The sequence below is a fragment of the Chaetomium fimeti genome (genome assembly GCF_033439085.1).
Source record: "Chaetomium fimeti strain CBS 168.71 chromosome Unknown B0H64scaffold_1, whole genome shotgun sequence".
NCBI lineage: Eukaryota > Fungi > Ascomycota > Sordariomycetes > Sordariales > Chaetomiaceae > Chaetomium > Chaetomium fimeti.
Window position 1 is genome coordinate 480,697 of NW_026944329.1, and position 26,719 is coordinate 507,415.

Sequence of the window (26,719 nt, forward strand, 5' to 3'; positions counted from 1 at the left end):
CCCCGCAGCGCGCAACCTCGCCAGACTCCATTCCTCACAGGCAGTCGGTACTTGGCGCGGGTGTCGGGATTATTCAAATCTTCCGCTTCCAGTCAACGCCGTCGACTCGCCTACTCTTCTGCGGCTTTTACGTAGTGCAATGTACGGGGGCCCGAGTTTATCGACACCGCCGTGACCTGAGCGTTTCGGCAATTCGCACCAGCGTACCCCGCCAGCCGGGAGGGTCTCGGCGACGGTTACGGTACCCGCCAGAACCCGGCCCGATCCAAAGACGTAACTTCTCAACCGCCGAACCCTCTTGAAGACGAAATGACCGCACGCAAAGGTGGATTCGGGAGCCGGCAGGATGGCGGTGACATCACGGCGGCGTGGTCAGCAACCGGCATTACAATCACCCCAGCTGCCCCACGCCTCGAACCATTCCCGGGCTGAACCCCCTCCTCCTCCCCCTGTTACTAAGTACCACTGTAAGTGGACTAATGCAATCCTAAGCTGATAGGGAGTTATTCTAAAACCCCAGTTCGAGGACAATGGCGAGAGCTCGAAAGCAGCGACGTTGCTGCAATGCGGGGGCTCGACAAAATAAAGTTGTCGATCTGGTCGCGGGTTCCACACGGAGCGTAACCCAACTTTCCCACCCGCATCCGTCACGGAAATTGTCCGAGTACCGGGAGCCAGCACTTGTAGAACTCTACTAAGTAACCACCAATTTGCTTTTACTGAGACTGCTCCGACGGATACCTCGGGAAAGCTCATGATACGTTCACGGAGACGCTCTGCCTCCGGCAGCTTGCAGGGCAACTTGGCTTCGGAACTCTTGACTCCGAGAAGTGGTATGGTTTGACGAACCATGAGGAGGTCTGGGGGAAACGGGTAAGCTGGCTCTGTGGTCTTGATTCTGCTTATTGCAGGAAGGCACATCGCCGGGACAACTTCTCGCCGAGATGTAACCTTCCCCCCGCTCACCGTCTTCGTGTTAAGATTTAAACAGACTTAAGGCGATGGTCTGAGACTTTCAAGCGTGTGTTCGCCTTGAGTGACAACATACTGAATTGGTCATACCGGCTTCTGTTCGCGTCACCCACCAACCACCAACCCTCGACACCACACGTACCCATCACTTCCACAATGCTCTCCACGACCGGACTCACGATTCTTCTCGCCCTCCGCCTTACCCCATCCGCGATCGCACAAACGTCAACCGTTCGGTATATGCCGACCCCAGTGCCCTGGCAGGAGGCCCTAAGCCGCTGCCAGGAGTGGAACATGTCGCTGTACCCCGTACCCAAATCGACGGACGACCCGGTCTACGACGCGCTCAACCAACACCCGCTTCCGACCTACTGGATCAGCCGGCGCCGTGGCGGGTCGTGCACTTGTCTGAACAGAGAGGGGCCCGATGATGATAAGTTGGAGGAGCTGCCGTGTGGGGAGGAGTTGCCTGCTTTTTGTGGTTGATGGATGGGGGAGTTGGGGGTGGTGTGGTTGCGGAGCGAGCTCTTGGGGAGTGCGGCATGGTTGTGGTGATCGCAAAGGCGGAACCTTCAGGTTTCATTGAACTTGGTTGATCCGAGTTCCGATGAGAGCTACCCACAACTGGGATTATCCACAAACTCAGTTACTCCCATGGTTGCATTTTGCACGAAAAAAACATTCACCCCATCTCAAAGCCGTCCCAAAAATGCCTTCACCCGCTCCGCCATCCACTCCTGCGCCTCCGCACCCGTCACACTATGATCAGCGCCCGGAATAAAGCCAGACAAGTCGCTGGCAACCCCGTCTCTGCACGCCGCCATCCACCTCCCAAGCAGTGCCTTCCTGTCCACCGTGGGCGGGACCATCTCGTCCTCGCCCGCCGGCAGTATCAGCATGGGCTTGTCAACCCTGCCAAACGTGGCCGCGAGCGCTGCGTCGGAGAGATCGGAGGAGAGGTAATCCTCGTCGCCGCTACGAGTCAGGGGGTGTTAGTTGTTGGGGTGGGATATAGGGAGGGTGGAGAGTGGGGGGTCTGGGGTGTGCGTACCCTTCGGCGGCGAGGGAATGCCATCTGTAAGCGGTAACTGGTGTCGTGAGGAAAAAGGGGAGATATTGCTTTGGCATTGGCTCGTCCTTCCGGCCGTCCTCGATCATTTCCTTGGCCACTTGGATGCTCTTGGCGGATCCCCCGGGGGACATAAACAGGACGACGGACTCGCGGTCTGAGACCGGGCTGGTGAGGATATAGCCATCCACTAGGGGCGTCTGGTACTTGTCGCGGTTGGTGTATTCGAGGCAGTCCTGGCAACCTGGGCGTGTTAGTGAGCTTAAATGTCCGCCGTGTTATAGACTGGGCATGGGTACCAGTCGATGCGCCCATCAGGACGATCTTCTCCTTGCCGATGCCGCGCAGATACTTCACCAGGGCAGCCGTGTCCTCGGCGTCGTTGGCGATGCTGGAGTATCCGAAGCCAGAGTATGAGCTGCGCATCCGGAATTCCCAGAGCGAGTAGTCCAAGGGGGACTGTTCCAACGTCTTTGCGAGGGCGGTGAGATTTGTTCCATGTGGCCCGGTAGTCAGTCCGCCAATGAAAACTAGGGCATTTTTAGCGGAAGCCGAACCCCTCTCGTAGGCACAGGAGTCGTGAGTTGGGGATGAAAATGGATGGACAGTGAGTTGGAAAGGAGCGAGAGGTGACATCGCGGAGCCTATAAAGGGGGAAAGTATGGATATGGAGGATGGTCGAGTACCTAGAGAGCACAAGAAGATTTGGATAGATGTTACGGTTATGAAAGGGAGATCATGAGGAGCTCCCTTAGTTATATCTCTTGCGAAGAGTCGGGTCCAAGGTGTGCAAGTCCCCGCGAATACGAATACGAACCAGGGTTCGAGTTCGAATCCTTCATACTTGGCATCATCCGAGCGGGAGTTCACGGCTTGTGCTGCGCCTTATTTCTGGGTGTTTTCGAATAATTGGTATTCGCAATGTTTATGAAGGGGAGAGGCTTTCCGCAACGTGGTGTTGAAAAGGGAGAGATGTCCAACTCGTTAGTAATCCAGGTTCAAGCTGAAGCCGTAACCGATGTATCCAAAGGTTTTGACCTAGGCAAGGATGGAAAGGCCGTCGCCGTTGAGGTGCCGGCGCGGAAGAAAACGCTGCGCAACTTAGAACGGGGGTGATAGAATTGAGGGTGTGGAGACCCTAGGAATAGATTTCCTTAAGACATTCCCTCCTCAATACCTCCTTGTTCGCTCCCTGTCCATCCCCCCCCTTGAAAGCCATGCCATGCTCGTCAGCAACGCCCAAGGACACGATACACGCGGCCAGGGCCGTGGCCATGATTCGGACACAGTCCTCCAAAAGCGTCAAAGTTGACTGGAACCACAGCTTGATGCTGCCCCAGTTCCGTAAAAACACATGGGATTCAGTCCCGCTGTCTAGATCTCCGAACTCACCCTGCCAATGTCAAGGCACGAGCTCAGACGCGTCAGTAGAGTGGCCGAAGGCAGAAGCATAGCGTAATGGAGGCCGTGGTAGGGACTGCTTGGTAGACTGGGGACTCACAATCAGCGCCAGAAATGTCGCCATCCCCACCCGAGCATTTAATTAGATCGACCCAGATCTAGCCCATCCCCTTCGCCGGATTCCTGTAGACAAGAGGCATGACCCCTGGCAACGTGACCCAAATTCGCAACCCGACCTTGCCAACACAGACAAGGCCGCCCTAAATTTAACTGGTATTGGCCCATCTATTTTTCAGAAGTTTGACAGCAGCCTCACGGCCCTCATCTGTGGCCCGGGAAACTGCTGTTCGACCAGTTTTATACTTCGCTTCGATGTTGGCACCTCTGTCAAGTAAAACCTTGACAACAGCCTCACGGCCCTCATCTATAGCCCAGGCAATTGCTGTTCGGCCAGATTTATCCTTCGCTTCGATGTTGGCACCGTTGTCGAGTAAAAGCTTGACAACAGCCTCGTGACCGTTTTCAGCGGCCAAGGCAAGTGGTGCTTGGCCATCTGCACCCTTTGCTTCGATATTGGCACCTTTGTCTAGTAAAACCTTGACAACGGTTTCATGGCCCTCATCAGCAGCCCGGACAAGTGGTGTTTGGCCATCCTTATCCTTTGCTTCGATATTGGCACCACCATCTAGCAAAAGCTTGACAACGCCTTCGTAGCCCTGATTAGCGGCCTGCCCAAGTGGTGTCCGGCGATAGTAATTATCATTCGCTTCGAAATCAGCACCTTTGTCTAGCAAAAGCTTGACAACTGCCTCACGGCCCCTATCAGCGGCCCAGCCAAGTGGTGTTTGGCCAAAGTTATCCTCCGCTTCGATATTGGCGCCTTTATCTAGCAAAAGCTTGACAACAGCCTCATAGCCCTCCTCAACAGCCCAGGCAAGTGGTGTTTCGTCATCTTTGTCCTCCGCTTCGATATTGGCACCTCCATCTAGCAACAACTTGACAACAACCTCATGACCAAAGTATGCTGCGAGATGGAGAGATTCTGCCTTGCTTGGAGCTCCAAAATGCGAATCCCTGTAGATCTGGTACCATTTTGAAACGCTTTCCAGATCCATGTCATAGATCCTTAACGCGCGATGGACAGTGCTAATCGAACCACTGAACGAAGCTTCACGGAAATGGTCAGCCCAGTAATTGGCCGAGTAATCCAAAAGCCCGACACATGAACCGCTCGGAGAAGTCTCGGGTGAATTGAACAGATCGAGGTAGGCAACGCAGACCTCAGCAAGGACTTGGTGGGCACTGCGGGCTGTGATAGATTGCTGCCAATGTGAAGTCGGTATGGCTGCCATCAGTGGCGATGGAGGGGCGAGCAGAAATTCCCTGGCTGTCTGGTGGAGGAAATAGATCTTGCCATGGTACACCGAGACAAACAGTCCACACCAATTCCTCAGGCGTGCTTGGAAATCCTTTTCCGATTCTAGGTCGAGGGCCTCCGGGGTGCTGGCATCAGTGTCTGTGTTGACGGCGATGTTCATTTCCGATAGCGTTAGAGGCCGGCCTGCCACCAAAATAATGCTCAACGCTTTCCGAACCATGGAGGTCTCGCGAGACTTGGTGAGAATCTTCTCGTATGCTTGGTTGACGTTATCAGGCAGCGTTGCAATGCTAGCATCGACACCCTTCATGGTCTTCTTGAAATCAAACTCTTTCAGGAAGTCGAACACAAGATATACCCAAAGGTAGGTGCGATGCTTAATCTCAAGTAGCCTCTGTTTCAGGCGTCCCTTGACTTCATCCCCGAGCTCCTTCTCCTGCGCGAGTTGCTCGACTCGATGGGCGACAACAAGATTCACTTCTCTGCCGATGGCATCTGACTCATCTTCACCTGGGATGCGGATGAATGGGAAATCGCCGACGAGATCCCGGAATTCTGCGACGATACCCTCATATGGTCGACAAGTTAGCAGAGTCCGGATCTTGCCGTGAGATTGATGCCGCATCTTTCGGTGGAGTTGTTTCAGCCTCCGGGCTAGGTCCCGAAACTCGGGTTCCAGGCATTCGTCCAGCGCATCCAAGACCAAGATAACGGGCCCCGTCTGTACATCCTGTATAACGTCTTCCAAAATGCTCCACAACGCTGCGGTGTTTCTGACCAGAGCCGAGCCGTCTTGGGCATGCTTCGACATTGCATGGCGGATCAAAAGAGGCTTGTGCGTGAAGAGCTGATGGAGTAGCGCGCAGAGCGCTTGGCTGACGGTGTTCTGGTCCTGGTCCTTGAAAAAGAAGTAGCAGATACTGCCGTTGGGTGGCCTAGGCAGCGCGTGGTCGATCAGATATTTTGCTAGCACTGACTTGCCGCAGCCGGGGTCTGCTGAAACCAATAGTGGCCCCGAATCTTGATCGAGCCACTGTCTGAAGTTGTCGTGTCCGAGAAACCACTGGCAGGTGTCTTCCACCCTGTCTTCCACGCGGTCTTTGTACCACTCGTACGAGACATCCTTAGTCCCTGCTGTCAGGCGGAACAATTGGTGACACTGTTCCTCCTTGTCGGTCCGATTCTGCTTGACCATGCCTGTCTGGATCTCAAGGGCTTGTTTCGCAACTTGGAGGTGCTCCTGGTGAGTAGCGAGTAACCCCTGCATGGCGCCGAGGGACCGGGCGCTCGCCTTCCTCAGCTCTTCCAATTTCTCGTTGTGTTCCTCCAGCTTCTCTCTCGCCACGAAAGCGTTGATACGCTCTAGATCTTGATTGACAACATCCTCTAGTCGTGTGATATCTCTCTGCCACCCTTCCCAGTCATCGTACCGGACCATATCCCGTGCAAGTCCCCGACGGCGACTTTGATAGAATCTGAGTACGGTTCGGAGTTGGAATTCCAAAATCTTCTCATAAAGGTCCACAATGTGCGTAGTGACTTGGGCCATCAGCTCTTCGTCGCCGGGGTTGCAACTTTGGCCAAGGCGGAAAACCAGAGGCTCAAAAGCCGCATAATAGCTCATCCGAGTGGTCACATAAGCAAAGCCGTCACGATTGGCTTCCTCGGCGGTTCTGGGGTTCGTGAGAAGCGGGAGGACAACGGAAATGCCAGCCCAGGCGATGGAGGCCTCGGGCGAGGTCTTGGTGGCGAAAGAAATCCAGTCCTTGGCCCACAGCACCAGGTCGGCAGCCTGAGCAATACGGTCCCCCACGGCGATTTCGTGGCCGGCAATAGTGTATTTGAGCTTCTTTTCTTCCAACCGCTTCAGGCCTCGTTCGACTATTGTTTGCAATCGCTCCCGGCCCAATTTGTCGCTCGTGTTGGCAGTCATAGTATCGTTGGCCCCGTCCGCGGTACCATCTACGCCGGTGATAAGTCAGCGCTAGCTAAAGGGGGGAGGGGGGCGAACACACCTATTGTCTCTAACTCGTCGAATAGCAAGTCCTCATACTTCTCAACTAGCCTTGGCTCCTGTTCCCCGAGTGCTTTGTACGCGCGGTCCCAGAGGCCTGTGGACGGTTCTTGAGTCTCGGGTTCAGGGTCGACACAGTTTGGAGGCGTGGCATGCCCGGACCGGGCATATTTAATCATACTTGGTTTGGGGTGGGCCCAATTCGTGAATGCTTTGATCGGGTCATGCTCGACGGGGGGCACGCAGTCACCTTCGGGGTCGGGAAGATTGGAAGACTCGGCACCTGTTGGCCGGCTCCCTCGCAACCGCCGGTAGCGCTCGCGAAGACGTTTAAGACGATGGCGGAACTTCATGGTGCCTATCGAGATCACTTTCAGGGAGATGGAGCTTTGAGGATGTCACTAACGGGGTGTCGCGTGCAGTCAATAACCCCCGGAAGCATCAGCCGGAGACAGTCGAAAAGACAAATGCAGTGGACGCAAAGCCTAAGGGGAGCCCAACGTAGTGACGGCCAACCATATTGATCAATCCCATTTGCGAGTGTGGTAAGGGAAAAGGACAACCATTGGCTAGGCGCAATGGTTGTGGTAGGTTTCCGATTGGCCTATTCAACGTGCGAAGGGCCCTCTCGAGCATGGCAGCGTGATGCTGTCCGCAAGAGTTGCGATGCCGTCGTCGAGATTTGGTGTGTGGCCGATGAGCCTTTCCCAAGTGGACAAACCTCCACGATAACTCTGAAATCTTGTCTCGAGGACGGGTTGATCAACGAGCTATGCTTGATCCAGGTTGATCCTAAACACCCACCAATACATCCTGAGAGAGTTCTAAGTACCTACCTTCCTGAGGATCCGGACGGAACCTGACCGAAAGTGCCAACGAAAGGCGTTGGAGCCGGCCACAGCTTTACGAGCGCAAGCCCTGAGAAACGCAACTACAAAGCCTGAAGGTCATTGAGGGAGGGTCTCCAGTGATGCATTTGACTATTATTTTACGGCAAGATTGCCTTCACGCTCCGAGGTAGACTTGAACATTGCAACGGTAATTCCCCGCAACTCTACCAACCCAAAGTTGAATCTACCCCTTTACCACCCGCTTCCACCATATCTCCGACCTAAATGTAGGGTCATCCGACGCGACCGAGACTAACAAATAAGTTGCTTCTTCCCGTTCGTGTACAACATAGTTGCGTTTCGACGTCGACCCGACCATGGCCGGCACACTTGCGGCTACGATAGGGCCATGTAGGAGTTGGCCGCTATACTTTGTCGCCGGCACAGATGGGCTAACACTGAAGGGCCCTGCGTACGACATGGCGTGCCTGCCCACCAAGACCCAATCCTCATCGGCGTCGGTGTCTTTCGGGGGCCAGCGAATGTTCGCCGGCCGCAGGCTCTCCTCCGTGGCTGCGGTGTTCGCCGCCATGTAACCATAACGGGTGTAGGTTAGGAGGCCGACTGGGTTGCTGCCCCAGGGGCTGGGCAGTTCCGTTCCATTTTGCCAGCTAGTTCACCGTTAGTAGGCGTGAGGAAAGGAAGACGCGGTGCCACTTACGCGGTGCTGTTTATCAGGGAATATGTCCCCGCAAGCGCAGCGATGATATCATCAGTCCTCATTGTACTGGTGTAATGGCAGGGAGGCCGGCGTGTTTCTCTAGATATTGGATGCGGCGTGGCGAGAAAGAAGACGTGGAGACAAGGGAGAGTCCCGTCAGCACGGGAGAATGTTAAGGGTGTTTATGTACATACCTGGGTAGCTGACAGTGCCGTCTCGACTGCCTATGCACTTTGCGCTTTGGTGGCTGGCTGCACAGGTCGTGTGGGAAAAAGCCAAGGCGTAATGCAGGCCATGCAGGTGAGAATCAATGACCTTATGCGGGTGAGGGTTCATCGGGTTCCACGCTTGTTGCCGGTTGGGAGCACGACATCCAAGCTCGGAATAGTGCCGCAAAATCTCGAGACAGGGCCCGGGCTCGGATCTATGATTGGAGCTATGGCGCCGGCTCAGCATCGTTGTTGGTGGTCAGCCACCACTTTGCAGTTCGCTTATGTGGGCACGCTGCGGTTTACCAAGGCCATTGCAGCGTGAGGGGGTGGCTTTCACTCATAAATTATAGTAGCTGCGAGTCACGCACCCGCTCAAGATGATGGCCTCTGTTGCTACACTGAATTTGGTACGAGGCAATTACTAGTTCGCAAACGCAAAGGGGTGGCATTGCTCTGTTATCGCTCCTATAAAATAGCTACCTAGGTACCTAGTATGTACCCTCAGGCTACCTGAGACAACCAACTTTGTTTCTTGTAAGGACCTATGAAAACGCGTCTGTGGCCTGCCTCTCATCACCTCCTGGGCCAAAGATCACCCAATCCTGACCCCTGCACGGTACCCCCTCTCACCCAACAGCCTCGTTGGGCACCACTCACGCATGATCCGACAGAACGGGCGTGGATTGGGCGTAGCCACTGTGACTTCAAACCCTCCTCCTCATCCGAGGTACGCTGAGGCTGAGCCTCGCCCTACTCACTCAACGTTACACAATCATTGAATCCCAAAATCCGTTTTTGGCCGCCCACGATCGAAAGCCCATTTCCGATTATCGGTAATCGGCCCGCACAAACCGCGATGGCTTCGACGCCGAATCCAAAATCGTTGGCCCACGACGACTACACGGTGGGATGGGTCTGTGCCCTAGATTCGGAGCTCACCGCAGCGACGGCCATGCTAGAACAGACCCATTCCGATCTCCCAACGCCGGGCGACGATACGAACGCATACACCCTTGGTTCGATAAGCGGGCACAACATCGTCATCGCCTGTCTGCCCATCGGAAAGACCGGTAACAACTCGGCAGCAACCGTTGCGGTGCAGATGATCCGAACTTTCCCATCCATCCGTTTCGGCCTCATGGTTGGCATTGGCGGCGGTATCCCGCCCAACGTCAAGCTCGGCGATGTTGTCGTCAGCACACCCACCGGGAGTTACCCAGGCGTGGTCCAGTACGACTTCGGCAAGGCCAAAGACGGCGGCAAATTCGAGCGGACGGGGGCGTTGAATAACCCCCCGAGGTCACTTCTTACGGCTGCTAGGAAGCTGCAAGCGGAACACGAGCGAACTGGCTCACGAATGCCCGAATATCTAGACCAGTTGGCGCAGAAGTACCCCAGAATGGCGTCGGCCTATCTGAGAACCGATTCGCTCAAAGATGTGCTATTCGAAGCAAAATACAGTCATGTCACCAAGGACCCTGCGGCCGATGAAGAGGAGGACGAGCATGACGATGGACATGACGCTGTAGCAAGACAGGGAACAGGGCGATCAGCAGATGAAAACGGCTTTTTCCTCCGCATCATAGTGCAGTGGCTGGTGGCGATGTGGGCTGCGTGGATCCAAAGCGTGGGCGGCGGTATCTGGCAACAACCGGCGGTCCAGAACGTGGTCCCGCAGACGGGGTTTGCAACAGAGGAAGACGATTGCCCTCACTGCGACAAGACCAGGATCGCGAAAATGACGCCGAGGGTTGCCGATGATGGGGATGTACACTACGGCTTGATCGCATCGGGAAACAAAGTCGTAAAGGATGCCATGGTCCGCAACCGGATCAAAAGATCCCTGGAGAACCAAGCCCTCTGCGTCGAGATGGAAGCGGCCGGGTTGATGGATAACTTCCCCTGCATGGTCATCCGCGGGATATGCGATTATGCAGACTCGCACAAGAACGACAGGTGGCAGAAACATGCAGCGGCCGTGGCGGCTGCCTTTGCCAGGGAACTTCTAAGCCACGTCCAGCCGAGTGATGTGAGGGCAGAGAGTACCGTGAAGCACATCCTTGACCATAGTGAGTAGATTTAAAAATACACGGCGTTACAATAATCTTCTAACGCAATTTATAGTTCGAAGTGATGTTCAGGAATGCAGAGAGAACGTTGGTGCAATCAGATGGACACTCGACAACAAGGAACATCTTGAGATCCTCGACTGGCTTACACCGGTCAACTACGGCCCTCAACATAGTGACTACTTCAATCGACGGCAACCCGGAACCGGCCAGTGGCTTCTGGATACGAACGAATTCAGGCAATGGGTGGAGGGTCGTCAGCAGACACTGTTCTGCCCAGGCATGCCCGGGTCGGGAAAGACGATGCTCGCCTCCATCGTCGTCAACAAGCTTATCGCAGACTTCAGGAACAACAGCGACATCGGAATTGCCTACCTATACTGCAATTGGAAGGACCGCCAAAACACCGAAGACCTTATCAGCAGTGTGCTGAAGCAGCTTGCCCAAGGCAGGTCGACTCTCCCGCAGACCCTAAAGTCACTTCATGACAGGCATAGCCGCCAAAAGACGCGGCCATCATTCGACGAAATCTTGGAGTCTCTCCATTCCGTAGCTTCGGGATACACCCGAGTCTTCCTCGTCATCGACGCCCTTGATGAATGCCAAGCGTCTGACGGATGTCGCGACCGACTCCTGTCGGAAATGTTCGCTCTCCGGGCTAAGTATGAAGCAAACCTCTTCGCCACATCGCGTGACATTCCGGAAATCACGGCGAGGTTCACCCAAAGCATGATGGTGGAGGTCCGTGCAAGCGATGGAGATGTAAGGCGGTACATCGAAGGGCACATCGACCGTCATATGCCACCGCTGCGGGAACACATTGAGAAGTTCCCGCAGCTGAAGGAAGAAATTGTCACCGGTATCACCGCCGCGGTTCAGGGAATGTAAGTATCCAATTCCTCCCAAGTCTTCTGTGGTCGGGTCTCGATACTAACCTATGATGTATCTGGCACAGGTTTCTCTTGGCACAAATCTATCTCGGCCTGCTCAACGACAAGGTTACACCCAAGAAGGTTAGAGATGCGCTGGCAGAGTTTCAGGGGCAGGCCTCTAGGGAAGGCACAAATGGCAAGCAAATTGCAAACGCATACGACCAAACCATGGCGCGAATCATGGGACAAGAGCAAGGTTTTCGGGACCTGGCCAAAGGCGCCCTGTCGTGGATCACTTGTGCTGAGCGACCGCTCACCACTGTGGAACTCCAACACGCGCTTGCGGTTGAGCAGAACGCCTCCGAACTCAGCGAGGATAACTTTCCTGGGATCAAACTCATAGTTTCGGTATGTGCCGGGCTGGTTACAGTCAACGAGCAAAACGGCATCATCCGGCTAGTTCATTACACGACTCAGGAATACTTTGAGCAAACGCAAGGTACCTGGTTTCCCGAGGCTCAGTCCGATATCACAAGGGCCTGCATTTGCAGCATCACCTGCCTATCTTCGGCCTTTGACAGCACGGTGGATTGCGGCTCGGGTGCATCGGGATTCAATCTAGACGCATATCCGTTCGCTGCCTATGCGGTTCTCAACTGGGGTTACCATGCTCGCAAATCGTCAAAATTGCATGGCGTGGTAATTGAGTTCTTGGAGTGCCCATCAGAGGTGGCTTTTTTCGCTTGCGAAAGGCACCAAACACCCGACCCTGCGCGGAGCGTTCTGACTCAAAACCGGTGGAGAAATTCACGTCTCCCTGCCAAATCCGAGCGGGAAGCCATTGGGCAGAACGGTTTGCACCTTGCCGCGGCATTCGGATTTCACGAAGTGCTTCACTTATTGCAACACCTCGATCCGAATGCGCGCGACAACTTCGGCCGAACACCACTGGCCATCGCCGCCCGAATCGGACAGGCGGCATTTGCCGAAATCTTGCTTAAAACACATCAACCCGAGATCGACTCGAGGGATTACGGCGGCCAAACGCCGTTGAGCTGGGCCGCTGAGCGCGGCCATGAGACAGTGGTTAGACTACTCCTCGCGACAGGCCAAGTCGACACTGACTCGAAGGATCGGATGGGCCGAAGACCATTAAGCTGGGCTGCGTACTACGGATATGAGGCAGCTATCAAACTACTACTCGAAAGCGGAGCCGAGGTCAATTCGAAGGATAATTATGGCCAAACACCATTGAGCTTGGCTGCGTACTCCGGATCCAAGCCAGCTGTCAAACGACTACTTGAAAGCGGAGCTGAGGTCGATTCGAAGAATAATCATGGCCAAACACCATTGAGCTTGGCTGCGTACTCCGGATCCGAGGCAGCTATCAAACTACTACTTGAAAGCGGAGCCGAGGTCGATTCGAAGAATAATCATAGCCGAACACCATTGAGCTTGGCTGCTGAATACGGATATGAGGCAGCTGTCAAGCTACTACTTGAAAGCGGAGCTGAGGTTGATTCGAAGGATAATTCTGGTCGAACACCATTGAGCCTGACTACTGAACATGGACATTGGAGCGGTGTGGAAACTACGATTAAAGCGCTCCTCGAAGGTGGAGCTGAGGTTGATTCGAAGGATAGTTCTGGCCGAACACCATTGAGCTGGGCTGCTGAACGTGGAGATTGGAGCGATGTGGAAACGATGATTAAAGCGCTCCTCGAAGGTGGTGCTGAGGTTGATTCGAAGGATAGTTCTGGCCGAACACCATTGAGCTGGGCTGCTGAACGTGGATATCGGAGCGGTGTGGAAACGACGATTAAAGCGTTCCTCGAAGGTGGAGCTGAGGTTGATTCGAAGGATAGTTCTGGCCGAACACCATTGAGCTGGGCTGCTGAACGTGGAGATTGGAGCGATGTGGAAACGATGATTAAAGCGCTCCTCGAAGGTGGAGCTGAGGTTGATTCGAAGGATAGTTCTGGCCGAACGCCATTGAGCTTGGCTGCTGAACACGGATATGAGGCGGTTGCCAAACTGCTACTTGAAAATGGAGCCGAGATCGATTTGAAGGATGCTCAAGGATATGCACCGATAGATTGGGCCGCTAAGGGAGGACATGTGGCAGTTTCCAAACTGCTAGGTAGGTAGTTATTCAGTACGCTGTCATGGCTCTCGAAGCTGCAAGGTTGCGGCTGAGAGAACGAGCTGGGGAAATTTGACACGAGGGATGGAACCATCAACACGCGACTTCCCGTCCCCCAACGCGCTGTATCTCCAGACAGCTGGTAGGTAGGTAGGTATTCATTCAATTGAAGCGGTTAGGTATTACCTAGGCATCCATTGAGAATGATCGGTTTTAAATCGAGCTGCCTGGTCTTTCAGTCGAAAGGTGCAAGGTTCAAACGCCATGAGGAATACCCCCCGAGTCATACCTCCGTAGCCGCGGGGAGCGGCAAATCGCGCTTGTCTGACCCGAAGCGTGCCGGAGGTGCATCCTCCGGGGTCAAGGCTGTGCGGCTACGCGGCAGGGTAAATGCAATGTGGGGGGCATCCAAAGGGGACATCGACATACGAAGTGCACTGACTCTCTGGTCGAGGTACCACGGTACCTCCCAACAAGGATTCACACCAACCCAGGCTGCGGCAGCTGTGGGGATCATCGGGGCTTCTGCATGAGAGACGCCATTCGTTGCCGCGGGGCATCTGGCCCCGCGGGTGCACATCCGGCAACTCAAACGCCAGGTCGCATCAGGATGACTTACACGGACGAAAACACAACATATAAACTGACCTGGCTCGCGGTTGATGCTGCCCGTCGCTTTCCTCCTCAACCAATGTCACCGTTCTGAGTTCTGTCAGACGGCACTCGTTCCTTCCTCAGCCAACTTAGGTACCTAACAAAAACCTGTTTGCTGTCTACTCGTACTGTAGGCATACCCCGCCCGCTGGCTGCCCCTCTCCCCTGCCCCTCGTCTTTCCTTCCTCCGCCATGACGCTCCGCGTGGTAATCCCCCTCGACAAGAACTGGGAGTTCCGGCAGGCCGACAAGGACGACTCCAAATTCCTACCCGTCAGCCAGTTCCCAACCAATGTCCACCTCGATCTTCAGCACCATGGCCTGATCCCGGACCCCTACATAGGCAAGAATGAACTTGCTGTGCAGTGGGTAGGTGAAGCCCAATGGACTTACCGGACCACCTTCAGGGCCCAGACGGTGCCCGAGGGTTCCCAGGCAGTCATTGCGTTCGATGGCCTCGACACGTTCGCAACGGTTGTGCTCAATGGCACCACTATCCTCGAGGCTGACAACATGTTCCTCCCCGAGCGGGTCAATGTGACTTCGGTTTTGAAGGAGGTGAACGAGCTCGTTATCACCTTCGACAGCGCTTACCTCCGGGGGTGCAAGCTGGTCGAGCAGCATCCGGACCACAAGTGGGGCTGCTGGAACGGCGACGTCTCGCGGCTGGGGGTACGGAAGGCGCAGTATCACTGGGTGAGTAGGCCATCATGATCCCCTTTTTGACTCCATGATACTAACCTTCCAGGGCTGGGATTGGGGTCCAACTCTCATGACCTGCGGGCCCTGGCGCCCCGTTAATCTGGAAATCTACGACTCGCGCCTGACAGACCTCTACGCGGACACGGTCGTTGACAAGTCACTCAGCCGGGCTACCGTCAAGGTTACGGCGGCAGTCGAGCGGAAGGCCAACAAGGTCCGGTTTGACATCTCGCTGGATGGCGAGCAGGTCGCAACCGAGACCGCTGATGTCAGGTCTGCCGACACAGTCACTGTCTCGTTCCTCATCGACAGCCCCGCCTTGTGGTTCCCCATCCGTTATGGTAAGCAGCCCCTCTACGACATCAAGGCTACGCTGTTAGCCGGAGATGAGGAGGTCGACACTCTCTCCAAGCGGATCGGTCTCCGCCGCGCCGAGTTGATCCAACGCCCCCTTGAGGAGCAGCCAGGGACGAGCTTCTTCTTTGAAGTCAACAACATCCCCATTTACTGCGGCGGTAGCGACTGGATCCCCGCCGACAACTTCATCCCGCGTATCAGCCGTCAGCGATACTTTGACTGGGTCAAGCTAGTTGCTGAGGGCAACCAGTTCATGATCCGCGTCTGGGGTGGTGGCATTTACGAGGAGCAGGCCTTCTACGATGCCTGCGATGAGCTCGGCATCCTCGTGTGGCAGGACTTTATGTTCGGCTGCGGCAACTACCCGGCGTGGCCGGCGCTACGCGAATCCATCAACCGCGAGGCGCGCGAGAACGTCAAGCTGCTGCGCCACCACCCTTCCATCGTCATCTGGGCAGGCAACAACGAGGACTATCAGTACCAGGAGTCCGAAGGCCTCACGTACGACTACGCCAACAAGGATGCCGAGAGCTGGCTCAAGACCGACTTTCCCGCCCGCTACATCTACGAGAAGATACTGGCGGATGCGTGCGCGGACCTGATCCCCGGCACCTTCTACCACCCCGGCTCCCCCTGGGGTGCCGGGCTCAACACGCACGACGCCACGGTCGGTGATATCCACCAATGGAACGTGTGGCACGGCACGCAGGAGAAGTGGCAGAACTTCGACAAGCTCGTCGGCCGGTTCGTGTCCGAGTTCGGCATGGAGGCCTTCCCCTCGGTCAAGACGATCGACTCGTACCTGCCCCTGGGCAAGGACGACCCGGACCGGTACCCGCAGTCGTCGACGGTGGACTTCCACAACAAGGCCGAGGGCCACGAGCGGCGCATCGCGCTCTACCTCGTCGAGAACCTGCGGTACGCGCCGGACCCGCTCGAGCAGTTCGTCTACAGCACGCAGCTGATGCAGGCCGAGTGCCTCGCGTCGGCCTACCGCCTCTGGAAGCGCGAGTGGCGCGGCCCGGGCCGCGAGTACTGCGGCGGCGCCCTCGTCTGGCAGACCAACGACTGCTGGCCCGTCACCAGCTGGAGCATCGCCGACTACTACCTGCGCCCCAAGCTCGCCTACTTCACAGTCAAGCGCGAGATGGCCCCCGTCAGCATCGGCATCACCCGCCGCACCCACCGCCACCCGCGGGACCGCCATACCAGGGTCAACATCGACGTCACCACCCAGATCGAGGTGTGGGGGAGCAATCTCATGGTCGAAGACCTGACGGTGGACTGTGTGCTGAAGGCGTGGGATGTGGTGAGCGGCGAGGAGACCTTCTCCGAGACGGTGGCGGCCGCGAAGCTGCTGCCGGAGAACAGGTCGACCGAGATTGCCGCGCTGGATGTGCCCGTCCGGGAGAAGAATGTGGATGAGGAGGCCCGCATCGTGGTGGCGGCGTACCTGGTCAAGGACGGCAAGCAGATCGCGCGCTACGTCAACTGGCCCGAGCCGCTCAAGTACGTGCACCTGCAGAAGCCCGCGGCGCTCAAGGCGCAGCTCACGGCGGATCTGTCGGCCGTCGAGGTCAGCGCCGAGGTGCCGGTCAAGGGCGTGGCGGTGGAGTGTGAGGATGACGAGGTGAAGTTTGATGACAATCTGGTGGATATCGTGCCCGGCGAGGTGGTGAGCATCGGTGTCAGGGGTGCGACCAAGGACACCAAGATCACGACGCGGTATATGGGTATGCTCTAGATGTAGAGAGAGGCAGCAGAGGAAGAGTTCCAAGTCGTTTTTCATTAGATTCCCATACACAGACGCCAATAGATCATGAACAAAAAAACCGACCCATGCACCGTACGCCATGACACTTATGCAACCATTCCCCTCATCCCCTTAGCAGCAGCCGGTGCTGCCGGCCGCCTTGGCCTCCTTGAGTTTCTTCTCGTCCACGCTGGTGTCCATGGCGCCGTCAACCTTCTCGTTGGGCCCGGCGATCAGGATCTTGATGACCTGGCCCTCCTTGACCTTCTTGAAGGCCTCCTCGGCGTCCTTGAAGGGGACGACGCCGTTGACGAGGGCCTTGACGTCGACCTTGCCGGCGGCGACGAGCTCGATGGCGAGCTTGTAGTCGCCGCTGCCGTAGCGGAACGAGCCGCGCGCCGTCACCTCCTTGAGGCAGAGCGCCATGATGGGGAAGCTGATGTCGGCCTTGCCCATGCCGCCCTGCACGTAGGTGCCGCCCATGCGCACCACGTGCAGCGACGCCTGGATCGACGGCCCCGCGCCGGAAGCGTCGATGACCACGTCGGCGCCGCCGCCCAGATCCGCCTCCGCCACCAGCCGCCGCCCGTTCTCCTCCGCCGACACCCGCTGCGACAGGTACGTGTGCGTCGCCGCGTACCCGCGCGCAAAGTCCAGCTTGCCCTGCACGATGTCCACCGCCACCACCTTGGTCGCCCCGAACGCCCGCGCCACCGCCCCGCACAGCAGGCCCACGGGGCCGGCCCCCATCACCACCACGCTCTGACCCGGCTGCACGCGCGCCTGCTTGACGATGTGCACGGCGACGGCGAGCGGCTCGATGAGCGCGCCCTCCTGGAGGGAGACGTTATCGGGGAGCTTGTAGCAGAAATCCGAGGGCGCCGTCCAGAAGCCCGTCAGCGTGCCGTGGTAGGGCGGGGTGGCGGCGAAGACCATGTCCGGGCACAGGTTGTAGTGGCCCGACAGGCAGGGCGCGCAGCGGCGGCAGGGGTAGCCCGGCTCGAGCGCGATGCGGTCGCCCTTGCGCAGCGTCTTGACCGCCGACCCGACCTCCACCACCGTGCCGGCCGACTCGTGGCCGAGCACCATGGGGTCTTTGACCACGAAGTGCCCGATCGCCCCGTGCTGCCAGTAGTGCACGTCGGACCCGCAGATGCCCGTGTAGTTGATGGCGACGAGGACGTCGTGCGCGTGCTGCAGCTTGGGCACGGGCCGCTCCTCGAAGCTGACGTCGTTGGGCTTGTTGAGGATGAAGGAGAGGTTCTAGGGGAGGTTTGTTAGTGGGTTGATGAGGGGGAAATTGGTTTAGTTGGAGTTGGTTGGGGATTGTGACTTACGGAAGCCATTGTGATGGTGGTGAGTGAGTCGGATGGGGGACGGATTGTGTGACTGCACAATGGTTCGGCAGGAGGGGTCGGCAGAGTTGGAGATGGAAGAAGGAGCTCGAGGAGGAGAACTCAACAGGAGGACGGGCTTAAATATGGTCGCTCGCTCACACATAGGGTGAGCACCGTTGCTCGGAGATCTCTTACCCAGGCCCTCCTGCTGGTTTTGCCCAGAACGAACTCAGGCACAACAGGAGTGAAGGGCATGCCCCTCCTTGTCCAACCGTATCAAGGAGACAGACAGGCTTTGGTTGGGGTGGGTGCGGGGAGCTCTCGATACGGTCGCCTCCCACCTCCTCCCACCTCCATTCCCCACCACGCCTCTCCACCGCAGCGAGGACCGAGCCTGGTTGTATCCGATTACGCCATGGTTTTGGTGGTGAGCCCGCGCATACCCGCCAGCCGCCAGCTCCCGAAACGCTTGTTGCAGCTGCCAATGCTTGCCATGCAGCAAGCTCCCGCGAAACCCCACGAACAGTCTTGCGGGCGATTTATCCTGGCATTTTACCCGCGCCAATCATGGGCCGAGCGCATTGGCGGTCGGGATCCGCTCGGTGGCTGTCACGACGAAGGTTGCCAGGCCAGACCTGTCAGCTGAGAATCAGAGACTTCTTTATCCACGATCTAGAAGGTGGTTAATGTCGGTGAGAAAGGGGCAATGGGGCAGGTTCAAGGGGCAATTTGCCGCAGAATCCGCTGCGTTGGCTCGGGGGCGCCGGGAGAGTGGGTGACTAGGGTGTCGAGATGCAGCATGAAAGCATTGTGGGCTGATTGAGTGAGCAATTGATGAAGGCGCCGTGCCTGGTACGAAGTACTTCGCAGGTAACTATCGCGGACACGACACGACAGAGCTCTAGAAGCCGAGCGGGTACCAATGCACGAGATGCAGACGGGCTCTATTTATCGCTATTTATCGCCTGGCGCGTGATCCGGCAGCTCGTGGGGAGGTAGCATTGCAGACGGGCGAGACCAGTCCCGCGCCGGTCACGGCAGTTCGCCGAGTTCGCAGGGCTCAATTCAAATCGAGGCCTTTGGGTTGGGGCCTGTCTGGTGAGAGGAGCATCGAGTGGGTGATCTGCCATTTGCCATCTGATCTCAAGGGGGTTCCTCGAGCAAGGAGGGAGCTGTTACTTGGGATGCATGCCCCTCATCCAAATCACCCCGCACCAACAAAAGCAAAAGAGATCAGAGCTCCCGCCATCCCACCCAAACTCCAACTCCGACATGCAAAAGATGACAAGGGTGAGATTCGAACTCACGCCCCATTACTGAGACCAGGAATGCTCAATGAGCCAATTCAGGTGGGCCTGAACCTGGCGCCTTAGACCGCTCGGCCACCTTGCCGTTGATGGAGTTTGTGGAGTTGCGCAAAGAGAGAAAAGGAGGAGTCTCGGATGGGAGGTTGCAGCAAGCAATTTCGAGGTTTGAGACTGTGTGTGTGTCGTGCACGAACCATCAACTGCGGGGCAGTTAAGTGACGTCGTGAGCGGTGTCGGCGACAGCTCCATGGCCCGACGCAACCCGGAGTATTCCGGTCTATCGCAGCCATCGATGGAAAACCTCGGGGTTATCTAATTGCATATCTCGATGCCCGTGACGAAATCCCATTAACCTCCTAACTTCCTAGGTGATTGGCATCCAGGAAGGAGGATCCCACTAGAACCGGCGACCCTTCAATGCGTCATGCGCGGTGGACAGCCATCGTCCCACGGTCACTGACCCGCGCGATATCCGGCTTCGGGCCATTTTCGAGAACGATGGCAACCGCCACCCGCAATTACAATGTGCGCAGCTCGAAAGCCATAAAACCATCAATCATGACACCGTCCAGATTGCTTACTACTACTGCCCATGCCATGTCCAGGACGCAATCGACGCCCTCAACTCCCTCCAAACCCCCTTCGACGTGATCGAGGCCCGCCGCCGCGCCGGCATCCGGCCCGATGCCGCCTCCGTGCGCGAGATGCGCGCCTACCTCGCCCGCGTCGGCTACACCCCGCGCGACCTCGACCGCCTCAACATCGTCCACGTCGCCGGCACCAAGGGCAAGGGCAGCACCTGCGCCTTTGTCGACTCCGTCCTGTCGCGCTACCGCCAACGCGGCGGCGGCGGCGGCGGCGGCCCGCGCAAGGTCGGCCTCTTCACCTCCCCGCACCTCATCGCCGTGCGCGAGCGCATCCGCATCGACTCGTCCCCGATCTCCGAGGAGCTGTTTGCCAAGTACTTCTTTCAGGTGTGGGACAAGCTGGAGGCGAATAAGGATGTCGCGGCGGATGCGGCCGCGCCTGGGAGCAAGCCCATCTATTCGCGGTACCTGACCCTCATGAGCTACCACGTGTTCCTGTCCGAGGGGGTCGATGCGGCCGTGTACGAGACCGGCATCGGCGGGGAGTACGATGCCACCAACGTGGTGGAGCGCCCCGTGGCCAGCGGCATCAGCACGCTGGCGATTGACCATGTCTTTGTTCTGGGCAACACCGTCGACAAAATTGCCTGGCACAAGGCTGGAATCATGAAGCCTGGAAGTCCAGCGTTTACGATCGAGCAGGTCCCCGAAGCCGGGGAGGTGCTCAAGAAGCGGGCGGTAGAAAAGAAGGTGGATCTGAAGGTGCTAGATGTCGACCCGCGCCTGGCGGGCGTCAATATCCGCCCTGATGCTGCTTTCCAGAAACGCAATGCCACACTAGGGGTGGCACTGGCAGAGACTGTGATGAAGAAGCTGGATCCTTCCTTCTCGCCTAACCCCGAAGCCTTGCCCCGGGAGTTTATTGACGGGCTTGAGCAGGTCATCTGGCGCGGCAGGTGCGAGGTGAAGGACGAAGACAGCGTGATATGGCATGTCGACGGGGCACATACGGTGGACAGCCTGAAGATGGCAGCCCGCTGGTTTGTCGGTGAGTGCGCCGGCCGGCCCGACCGAGGGCCTAAGGTGCTGGTCTTCAACCAGCAAGGGCGCACCGAAGCGGTGGACTTTCTTGATGGACTCCACAATATCGTGAAAAGCTCGGGGCAGGGGTTCGAGCACGTTATCTTCTGCACGAACGTCACCTACGCGGCGACGGGTTACAAAAGGGGTATGTAAATCCCGGTGTTGCTGCTGCTGCCGTGTGCTGACCTTCCAGATTTTGTAAACCGCCAACACAATCCCGCCGATATCGAGAAAATGACCCAGCAGCGGGTGTTTGCCGACAAGTGGAAACAACTCGACCCGTCCGCCAACATCATGCTCATCCCGACCATCGAGGACGCTATCAATACAGCCCGTGGTTTGGCGAAGGAGGACGGACCCAAGGTGCAGGCGCTCATTACCGGGAGCCTGCACCTTGTCGGTGGTGCCCTGGGAATTCTCGAGGGTGCGGATGCTCTGTAGAGCACAAAAGTCGACCCGGGCACGTCTTCATCGACTGTCCGTGATTTACCTTGTAATTCAACTGTACAGGTTGGCTTCGCGGCATTGGTTGGGATGGAGTTCTTGCATAGATTGGCAGCCTAGTATTCAACATGATCGATGACTTTGAGCACGGCGCCCACCAGGTGGAAGCTCCCGGTGACCAGGACCTTGCACACTTTTCCGTCCTTTCTCGCCTGGGCCACGATAGACTTGACCTGCTCGACCGTAGGCTGCACAGCATCTTGTACTGTTGTTTCTGTGGCGCCGTCAACCTCCCGCATCGTCTCCTGTGCCCTGATCTGGATGGAGAGGTCGCGTTTCTCGCCCTCTGGCTTCTGCTCCTCGTTTCTTGTGAAGATAGCGTGGGTGAACGTCGTGGTATCCTTAATGCCAGCCAGCAGCGCCCTTAGTAAGGGGGCTGGGTCCCTCTCTTGTTGGTTGAACACTAGCACCCGCACCTCGTCGCCCCGTGCTCTGCTCCCAAACCATCGCCCAACCCCAGCGAGGCTGTCATCGGTATGTGCACCATCCACGTGCCACTCAATGCCATCCTCATCCTTGAGGATCTCGCAACGACCGCGCAGAGCTGCCTCCTTCAGCCCCTTCACAAATTCCGGAGGAATATCGTTCAGCGACCACTCATCTGTTCCAAAGCGTCCCTCCAACTTAACGCCCGTCCGCAGCAGGTGTTCCCTCGCGGCATATACCGCCAACGCCATGTTATACTTCTGGAACGGGCCTTGCAGCTTCGCACCCTCCACCCCTCCCCACCGCTCAACCTCCTCGTCCGCCACCTCTACCAACACGGCCCCCTTCTCCTTCGCCCGCGCCCTCAACACCTCCATCACCGCCGCCTGCCCCTCCGGCAACTTCCTCGTAAACGCCTTCACGCCCTCCTTAAAAACCCCACTCTTATGCCACGCAATCTTCTCAACCGTATCCCCCAGCATACCCACATGATCAATCCCCAACTGCGTCACCACCGCCGCGGTAACCACCTCCTTCGGCAGCACATTCGTCGAGTCATACTCCCCCCCAATCCCACACTCCACCACCGCACTCGGCAACCCCTCCTCCAAGAACGCATGCAGCGCCACCAGCGTCAAGAACCGAAAATAAAACGGCTTGGTCGCCGGGCCCTCCAACTCCCCCTCCTCCACCACCACCCCTTTCACCACCGCCTCCGCGCGCGCCGCCTCCGTCAACCGCTCCCACACCTCACCCACGTACCGCCCCAACTTCTCCCGCGGAATCGGCTCCCCGTCCAGCACGATCCGCTCCCGCACCGACAGCACATGCGGCGAGGTATACAACCCCACCCCCCCGCCTCCAGCTCCCCCTCCCTCCCCTTCTCTGTTGGAACGGGGGTGGTGGTGATACTGCCCCAAAACCCCCGCCACCAGTGCGCTGACGCTGCCCTTGCCCTTGGTGCCCGCGACGTGCACGCAGCGCAGCGGGGATGCGGCCAGCGAGGCCGGGGTGTAGCCGGTGCGGCGCAGCCAGGCGAGCATCTCGGGGATGGCGAGGGCGTTGATGTCGGCGATTTTGGGGGCTCCGGCTGCTCCTGTTGCTCCTCCTCCTGTTGTGGTGGTGGTGGGGATGGGGGGGTCAAAGAGGGAGGTTACGGCGCGGTTGGATTGGAGTTGGGCGAGTCGGGTCAGGGCGGTCGCGTAGCTTGCTGGTGCTGGTGGGGAGGGGGTTGGGGTGGCCATTTTGTGGGTGCGGCGGGAGAATGGGGATAGGGATATGGTGTTTGTGGTGGGATTTGGTTGGCGGTGGATGGGTTGGGTGGTGATGGTCCTGATGGTGGTTCGGTTCGCTACTCGCATGTCAAGGTGTGAAGGAAAAGTCGTGAGTGAGTGTTTATATCGGCGGCATGTCTCGGGTTTGACCGCGCGGTCCGGTGAGGTTCCAATCTGTTTCGGTTTACTGAGATAAATGTCCCCGATATCGATCCCGAAATAGCTGAGCTGAACCTCGACGCCTTATCGATTGATGGTTGTTGAATGAAAGAGAAGAATCCATAACCTTGAAAGGTGAGTGGAATGAAGGTGGGACACTCCGACTTCGCTTATCCAAGAAAACACCACAACAACAAAACAACTCGTCGAATCACCCAAGCTGAGGAATTACGACGCACTCTGAGTTAAATCGCCAACTCGCGTCTATTGACTACTTGATACACCACAACCAGCCCAGACCTTTCTTTACCTAACAGATCTAACGCAGGAATGTAATCTGTACATCGACAAAAGAAACGCCCATGGTCTCGGGCTTATTCCACCTTCAAGCTCTGTAGCCTCGCCTCCGTCTGGATGACCTGTAGACAATCAGTTAGCAGCGTGCCCACACACACACGAACAAACACGTCATAAAAACAAAAAAAGACATACCTCCAAAGCCTGCCGCACCTCCAACACCTTGCGCACCTCACCCAGCCAGTCGCGGCTGAGCGTCTTGGACCACCCCGTAAGGCCGTTCATCTCCCGGGCGGCGTTGTCGAGGTCGCCCTCCTCGAGGAAGGTCTGGGTGCGGGTGAGGATGCTCTCGACGTCGTCGCCGGCGGCCAGGCCCTGCTTCTTGAACATGACCTTGCTCAGGACGTAGCTCGAGGCGTGGCTGGCGACGCCCGCGTCGTCGGGCAGCAGCGAGGCCTTGCGCACCTCGGCGGCGACGCGGCGGAAGCGGTCGATGAGCTCGGCGGGCGTCGAGATGCCGCGCTGGTAGGCCGACGGGTGGACGGAGGCGATGGCGGCGTCGACCACGGGGTCCTGCGCGGCGATCTCCTTGAGCGCGACCAGCTCCTTGATGAAGGGCCGCGGGTGGTGGGCGTCCTCGAGGCTGGCGCGCACCGCCTCGACGGCGACGTGCATCTGCTGCGTGCGCAGGTTGGCGTCGATGACGTCGTTCCAGCTGGCGGTGAGCTTCTCGAGACCGTCGACCGCAGCCGTGAGCTCGTTCAGCTTGCCGAGGCGGCCGTCGCGCTCCTGCTCGACGTGCTTCTTGATGTCCTGGGTGAAGGCGCGCTGCAGTTGCACGGCCTGCTCCAGCAGCTGGTTGTTGAGCTTCTCCTCGGCGAGCTGGCGCTCGCGCTCTTGGATCAGCTGCACCTTGTTGTCGTAGCTCTTCCGGAGCCGGTCCATCTCGGCCTCGAACTCGCGCCGGAACTGCTGCTCCTGGACCGACATGGCGGCCTCCAGGCGGGCGACCAAGTCGTTGGCGGCCTGGTCGAAGCCGTCGACGCGTTGCCGGACCTGCTGGGCAGCCTCCTTCTCGACAGACGTCTTGATATCGCGGATCTTCTGGCCGACCTTGCTGATCTCGCCCTTGGCCTTGCCAATCGTCGCGCCGTACCTGTCGTTGGCGCCGTCGTGGTTGATCACAGTGATGATGTCGTTTAGCATGCGCACCAGGTCTTGCACGACGGGGTCGGCCGCGTTGGGGACGGCCAGCGGGTCGATAGGCGAAGCTGGGGGCCACCGCGAAGGCTCGTCCACCTCGGGAGCCTTGAACGGCTTCTGCGTGGGGACGAGTGCCGTGGCCGCGGGCACGAGCGCCGTCTCGGGCTCGGGTGCCTTCTCCACGGGCTTGTTCTCCACCGGCTTCTTCTCCACGGCCTTCTTCTCCGCCACCTTCTTTGCTGTGCGCTTCTTTTCCGCAACAGGTGCAGGCGCCGACTTCTGGAGATCCTCGGCCTTGGCCTCAGCCGTGGGCAGCTTGGTCTCCTTGGGCTGGGCAGCCACAACCGGCTCAGCTTTCTTGCTGGGCTCCTTGGCAGCAGCCACCTTCTGAACTGCGCTCGACTGCCTGCCAGCCGTCTCCCTCGTGTCAGCGACACGCCAAGAAGCGCCGCTCTGGGCGGGCACCGTCACCTGCTCGCCGTCGGGCCGCCTGCCTGCCACCCGGCTGGCCACGTTGGGGAAGCGCTTCTTGAAATCCATCTCCTCCAGGTAGAGAACGGCCTGTTCGCCGTAGGGGATGTACTCGGTGAAGAAGTCGTGGAAGTTGTCGTTGATACGCGAGTACCAGACGCCGCCGCCGAATCCGAGGGCGCTCAGTAGGGTAAGCGTCAGGAAGAAGTTGCGCAGTCTCCGGAAGAAGCCCTTCTTCTTGCGCGGCGTCGGTAGAGGCGGCGGCGGCGCAATATCGGCCGCCTCGGTGGCCACAGAGTCAGGGGAGGGAGGGGTGAGGGGGACGTTCTTGGAGGGGATGGTCGTCGAAGCAGCAGTGTCGAGGGAGGGCGGAGGAGGGGGTGTCGACGGGGCCGTCAGAGTCTCGGATGCAGGAATCTTGGTCTCATCTGAGCGCTTCTTGTCGGAGGCATAGAATCTCTAACACGCACACACAAAATCGAGCAGGTTAGCTCATAACGTGGGTATAATAATGCCCGGGCATGACCTCATACCTGCCCAGACACGACTGCACGCCGGGCTGCGGAAACCGGCCATTGGCGGCTGGCAGCAGCGGCGGCGGGCCTGCTGCCCAGCGCCCTCACGGATTGCAGCGATGTCCGCAACATGAGGGGATGGGGTGGCCGAGAGGGCGCAAATGAAATGTTGATGTGGTGGTTTGAAAGTGGGAGCAAAAAAGAGCTCGGCAAAGTTCCGGGACAGCTGCGGGAACTGACCCTGGCAAGGCGGGTCTTGGCGGAACAGGCCAGCGAGCATTCTGCCAACACCGCAGGATCCATCCAGCTCAAAACACGCGCCGAAATGTCAGAATCTGAGCAGGTGGGGGATAAAGGGAAAAAGCATTAATGGAATTACAGATCTGTCGATCCATTAAAGTCGAGTTAG

The 26,719-nt window shown here is 57.8% G+C and overlaps 10 protein-coding genes and 1 non-coding gene across 11 annotated transcripts; 5 read left to right on the forward strand and 6 right to left on the reverse strand.

The window, feature by feature from the left end:
* Positions 1–1,128: 1,128 nt before the first annotated feature.
* Positions 1,129–1,458, forward strand: B0H64DRAFT_437118 (uncharacterized protein; the record flags this gene model as incomplete). The annotated part of the gene is made up of 1 exon (XM_062806223.1): positions 1,129–1,458. The coding sequence occupies one exon, from the start codon at positions 1,129–1,131 to the stop codon at positions 1,456–1,458; it is 330 nt and encodes a 109-aa protein (XP_062663424.1).
* B0H64DRAFT_447890 (uncharacterized protein) lies at positions 1,271–2,677 on the reverse strand (the record flags this gene model as incomplete). The annotated part of the gene is made up of 3 exons (XM_062807028.1): positions 1,271–1,947; positions 2,024–2,285; positions 2,341–2,677. 3 exons carry the CDS (start codon positions 2,675–2,677, stop codon positions 1,665–1,667), a joined length of 882 nt encoding a protein of 293 aa, XP_062663425.1. The 3' UTR covers positions 1,271–1,664.
* Positions 2,678–3,708: 1,031 nt separating this feature from the next.
* Positions 3,709–8,447, reverse strand: B0H64DRAFT_447903 (uncharacterized protein; the record flags this gene model as incomplete). The annotated part of the gene is made up of 6 exons (XM_062807029.1): positions 3,709–6,782; positions 6,836–7,221; positions 7,671–7,765; positions 7,921–7,945; positions 7,982–8,308; positions 8,386–8,447. 6 exons carry the CDS (start codon positions 8,445–8,447, stop codon positions 3,709–3,711), a joined length of 3,969 nt encoding a protein of 1,322 aa, XP_062663426.1.
* Positions 8,448–9,453: 1,006 nt separating this feature from the next.
* On the forward strand, positions 9,454–12,793 carry B0H64DRAFT_369231 (ankyrin repeat-containing protein; the record flags this gene model as incomplete). Its single annotated transcript, XM_062802012.1, has 4 exons — positions 9,454–10,666; positions 10,722–11,550; positions 11,622–12,624; positions 12,725–12,793. 4 exons carry the CDS (start codon positions 9,454–9,456, stop codon positions 12,791–12,793), a joined length of 3,114 nt encoding a protein of 1,037 aa, XP_062663427.1.
* A 647-nt stretch (positions 12,794–13,440) lies between these two features.
* On the forward strand, positions 13,441–13,911 carry B0H64DRAFT_379426 (ankyrin repeat-containing domain protein). The gene has a single exon (XM_062802666.1). The coding sequence runs from the start codon at positions 13,465–13,467 to the stop codon at positions 13,684–13,686; it is 222 nt and encodes a 73-aa protein (XP_062663428.1). The 5' UTR covers positions 13,441–13,464; the 3' UTR covers positions 13,687–13,911.
* A 323-nt stretch (positions 13,912–14,234) lies between these two features.
* Positions 14,235–17,159, forward strand: B0H64DRAFT_379428 (glycoside hydrolase superfamily). Its single transcript, XM_062802667.1, has 2 exons — positions 14,235–15,031; positions 15,084–17,159. Exons 1-2 carry the CDS (start codon positions 14,528–14,530, stop codon positions 17,136–17,138), a joined length of 2,559 nt encoding a protein of 852 aa, XP_062663429.1. The 5' UTR covers positions 14,235–14,527; the 3' UTR covers positions 17,139–17,159.
* Positions 17,160–17,279: 120 nt separating this feature from the next.
* On the reverse strand, positions 17,280–18,493 carry B0H64DRAFT_437123 (chaperonin 10-like protein; the record flags this gene model as incomplete). The annotated part of the gene is made up of 2 exons (XM_062806224.1): positions 17,280–18,410; positions 18,485–18,493. The coding sequence occupies 2 exons, from the start codon at positions 18,491–18,493 to the stop codon at positions 17,280–17,282; spliced, it is 1,140 nt and encodes a 379-aa protein (XP_062663430.1).
* Positions 18,494–19,766: 1,273 nt separating this feature from the next.
* B0H64DRAFT_t18 lies at positions 19,767–19,876 on the reverse strand. The gene has a single exon. It is a non-coding gene; the product is annotated as a tRNA-Leu (tRNA).
* Positions 19,877–20,557: 681 nt separating this feature from the next.
* B0H64DRAFT_379433 (Mur ligase) lies at positions 20,558–22,052 on the forward strand. The gene is made up of 2 exons (XM_062802668.1): positions 20,558–21,606; positions 21,655–22,052. The coding sequence occupies exons 1-2, from the start codon at positions 20,856–20,858 to the stop codon at positions 21,900–21,902; spliced, it is 999 nt and encodes a 332-aa protein (XP_062663431.1). The 5' UTR covers positions 20,558–20,855; the 3' UTR covers positions 21,903–22,052.
* On the reverse strand, positions 22,022–23,943 carry B0H64DRAFT_351281 (Mur ligase; the record flags this gene model as incomplete). The annotated part of the gene is made up of 2 exons (XM_062801462.1): positions 23,287–23,943; positions 22,022–23,250 (listed from the first exon to the last, which is right to left on the reverse strand). Exons 1-2 carry the CDS (start codon positions 23,750–23,752, stop codon positions 22,022–22,024), a joined length of 1,695 nt encoding a protein of 564 aa, XP_062663432.1. The 5' UTR covers positions 23,753–23,943.
* Positions 23,944–24,069: 126 nt separating this feature from the next.
* B0H64DRAFT_379436 (mitochondrial inner membrane protein Mitofilin) lies at positions 24,070–26,510 on the reverse strand. Its single transcript, XM_062802669.1, has 3 exons — positions 26,329–26,510; positions 24,317–26,254; positions 24,070–24,243 (listed from the first exon to the last, which is right to left on the reverse strand). The coding sequence occupies exons 1-3, from the start codon at positions 26,440–26,442 to the stop codon at positions 24,199–24,201; spliced, it is 2,097 nt and encodes a 698-aa protein (XP_062663433.1). The 5' UTR covers positions 26,443–26,510; the 3' UTR covers positions 24,070–24,198.
* Between the last annotated feature and the right edge of the window lie 209 nt (positions 26,511–26,719).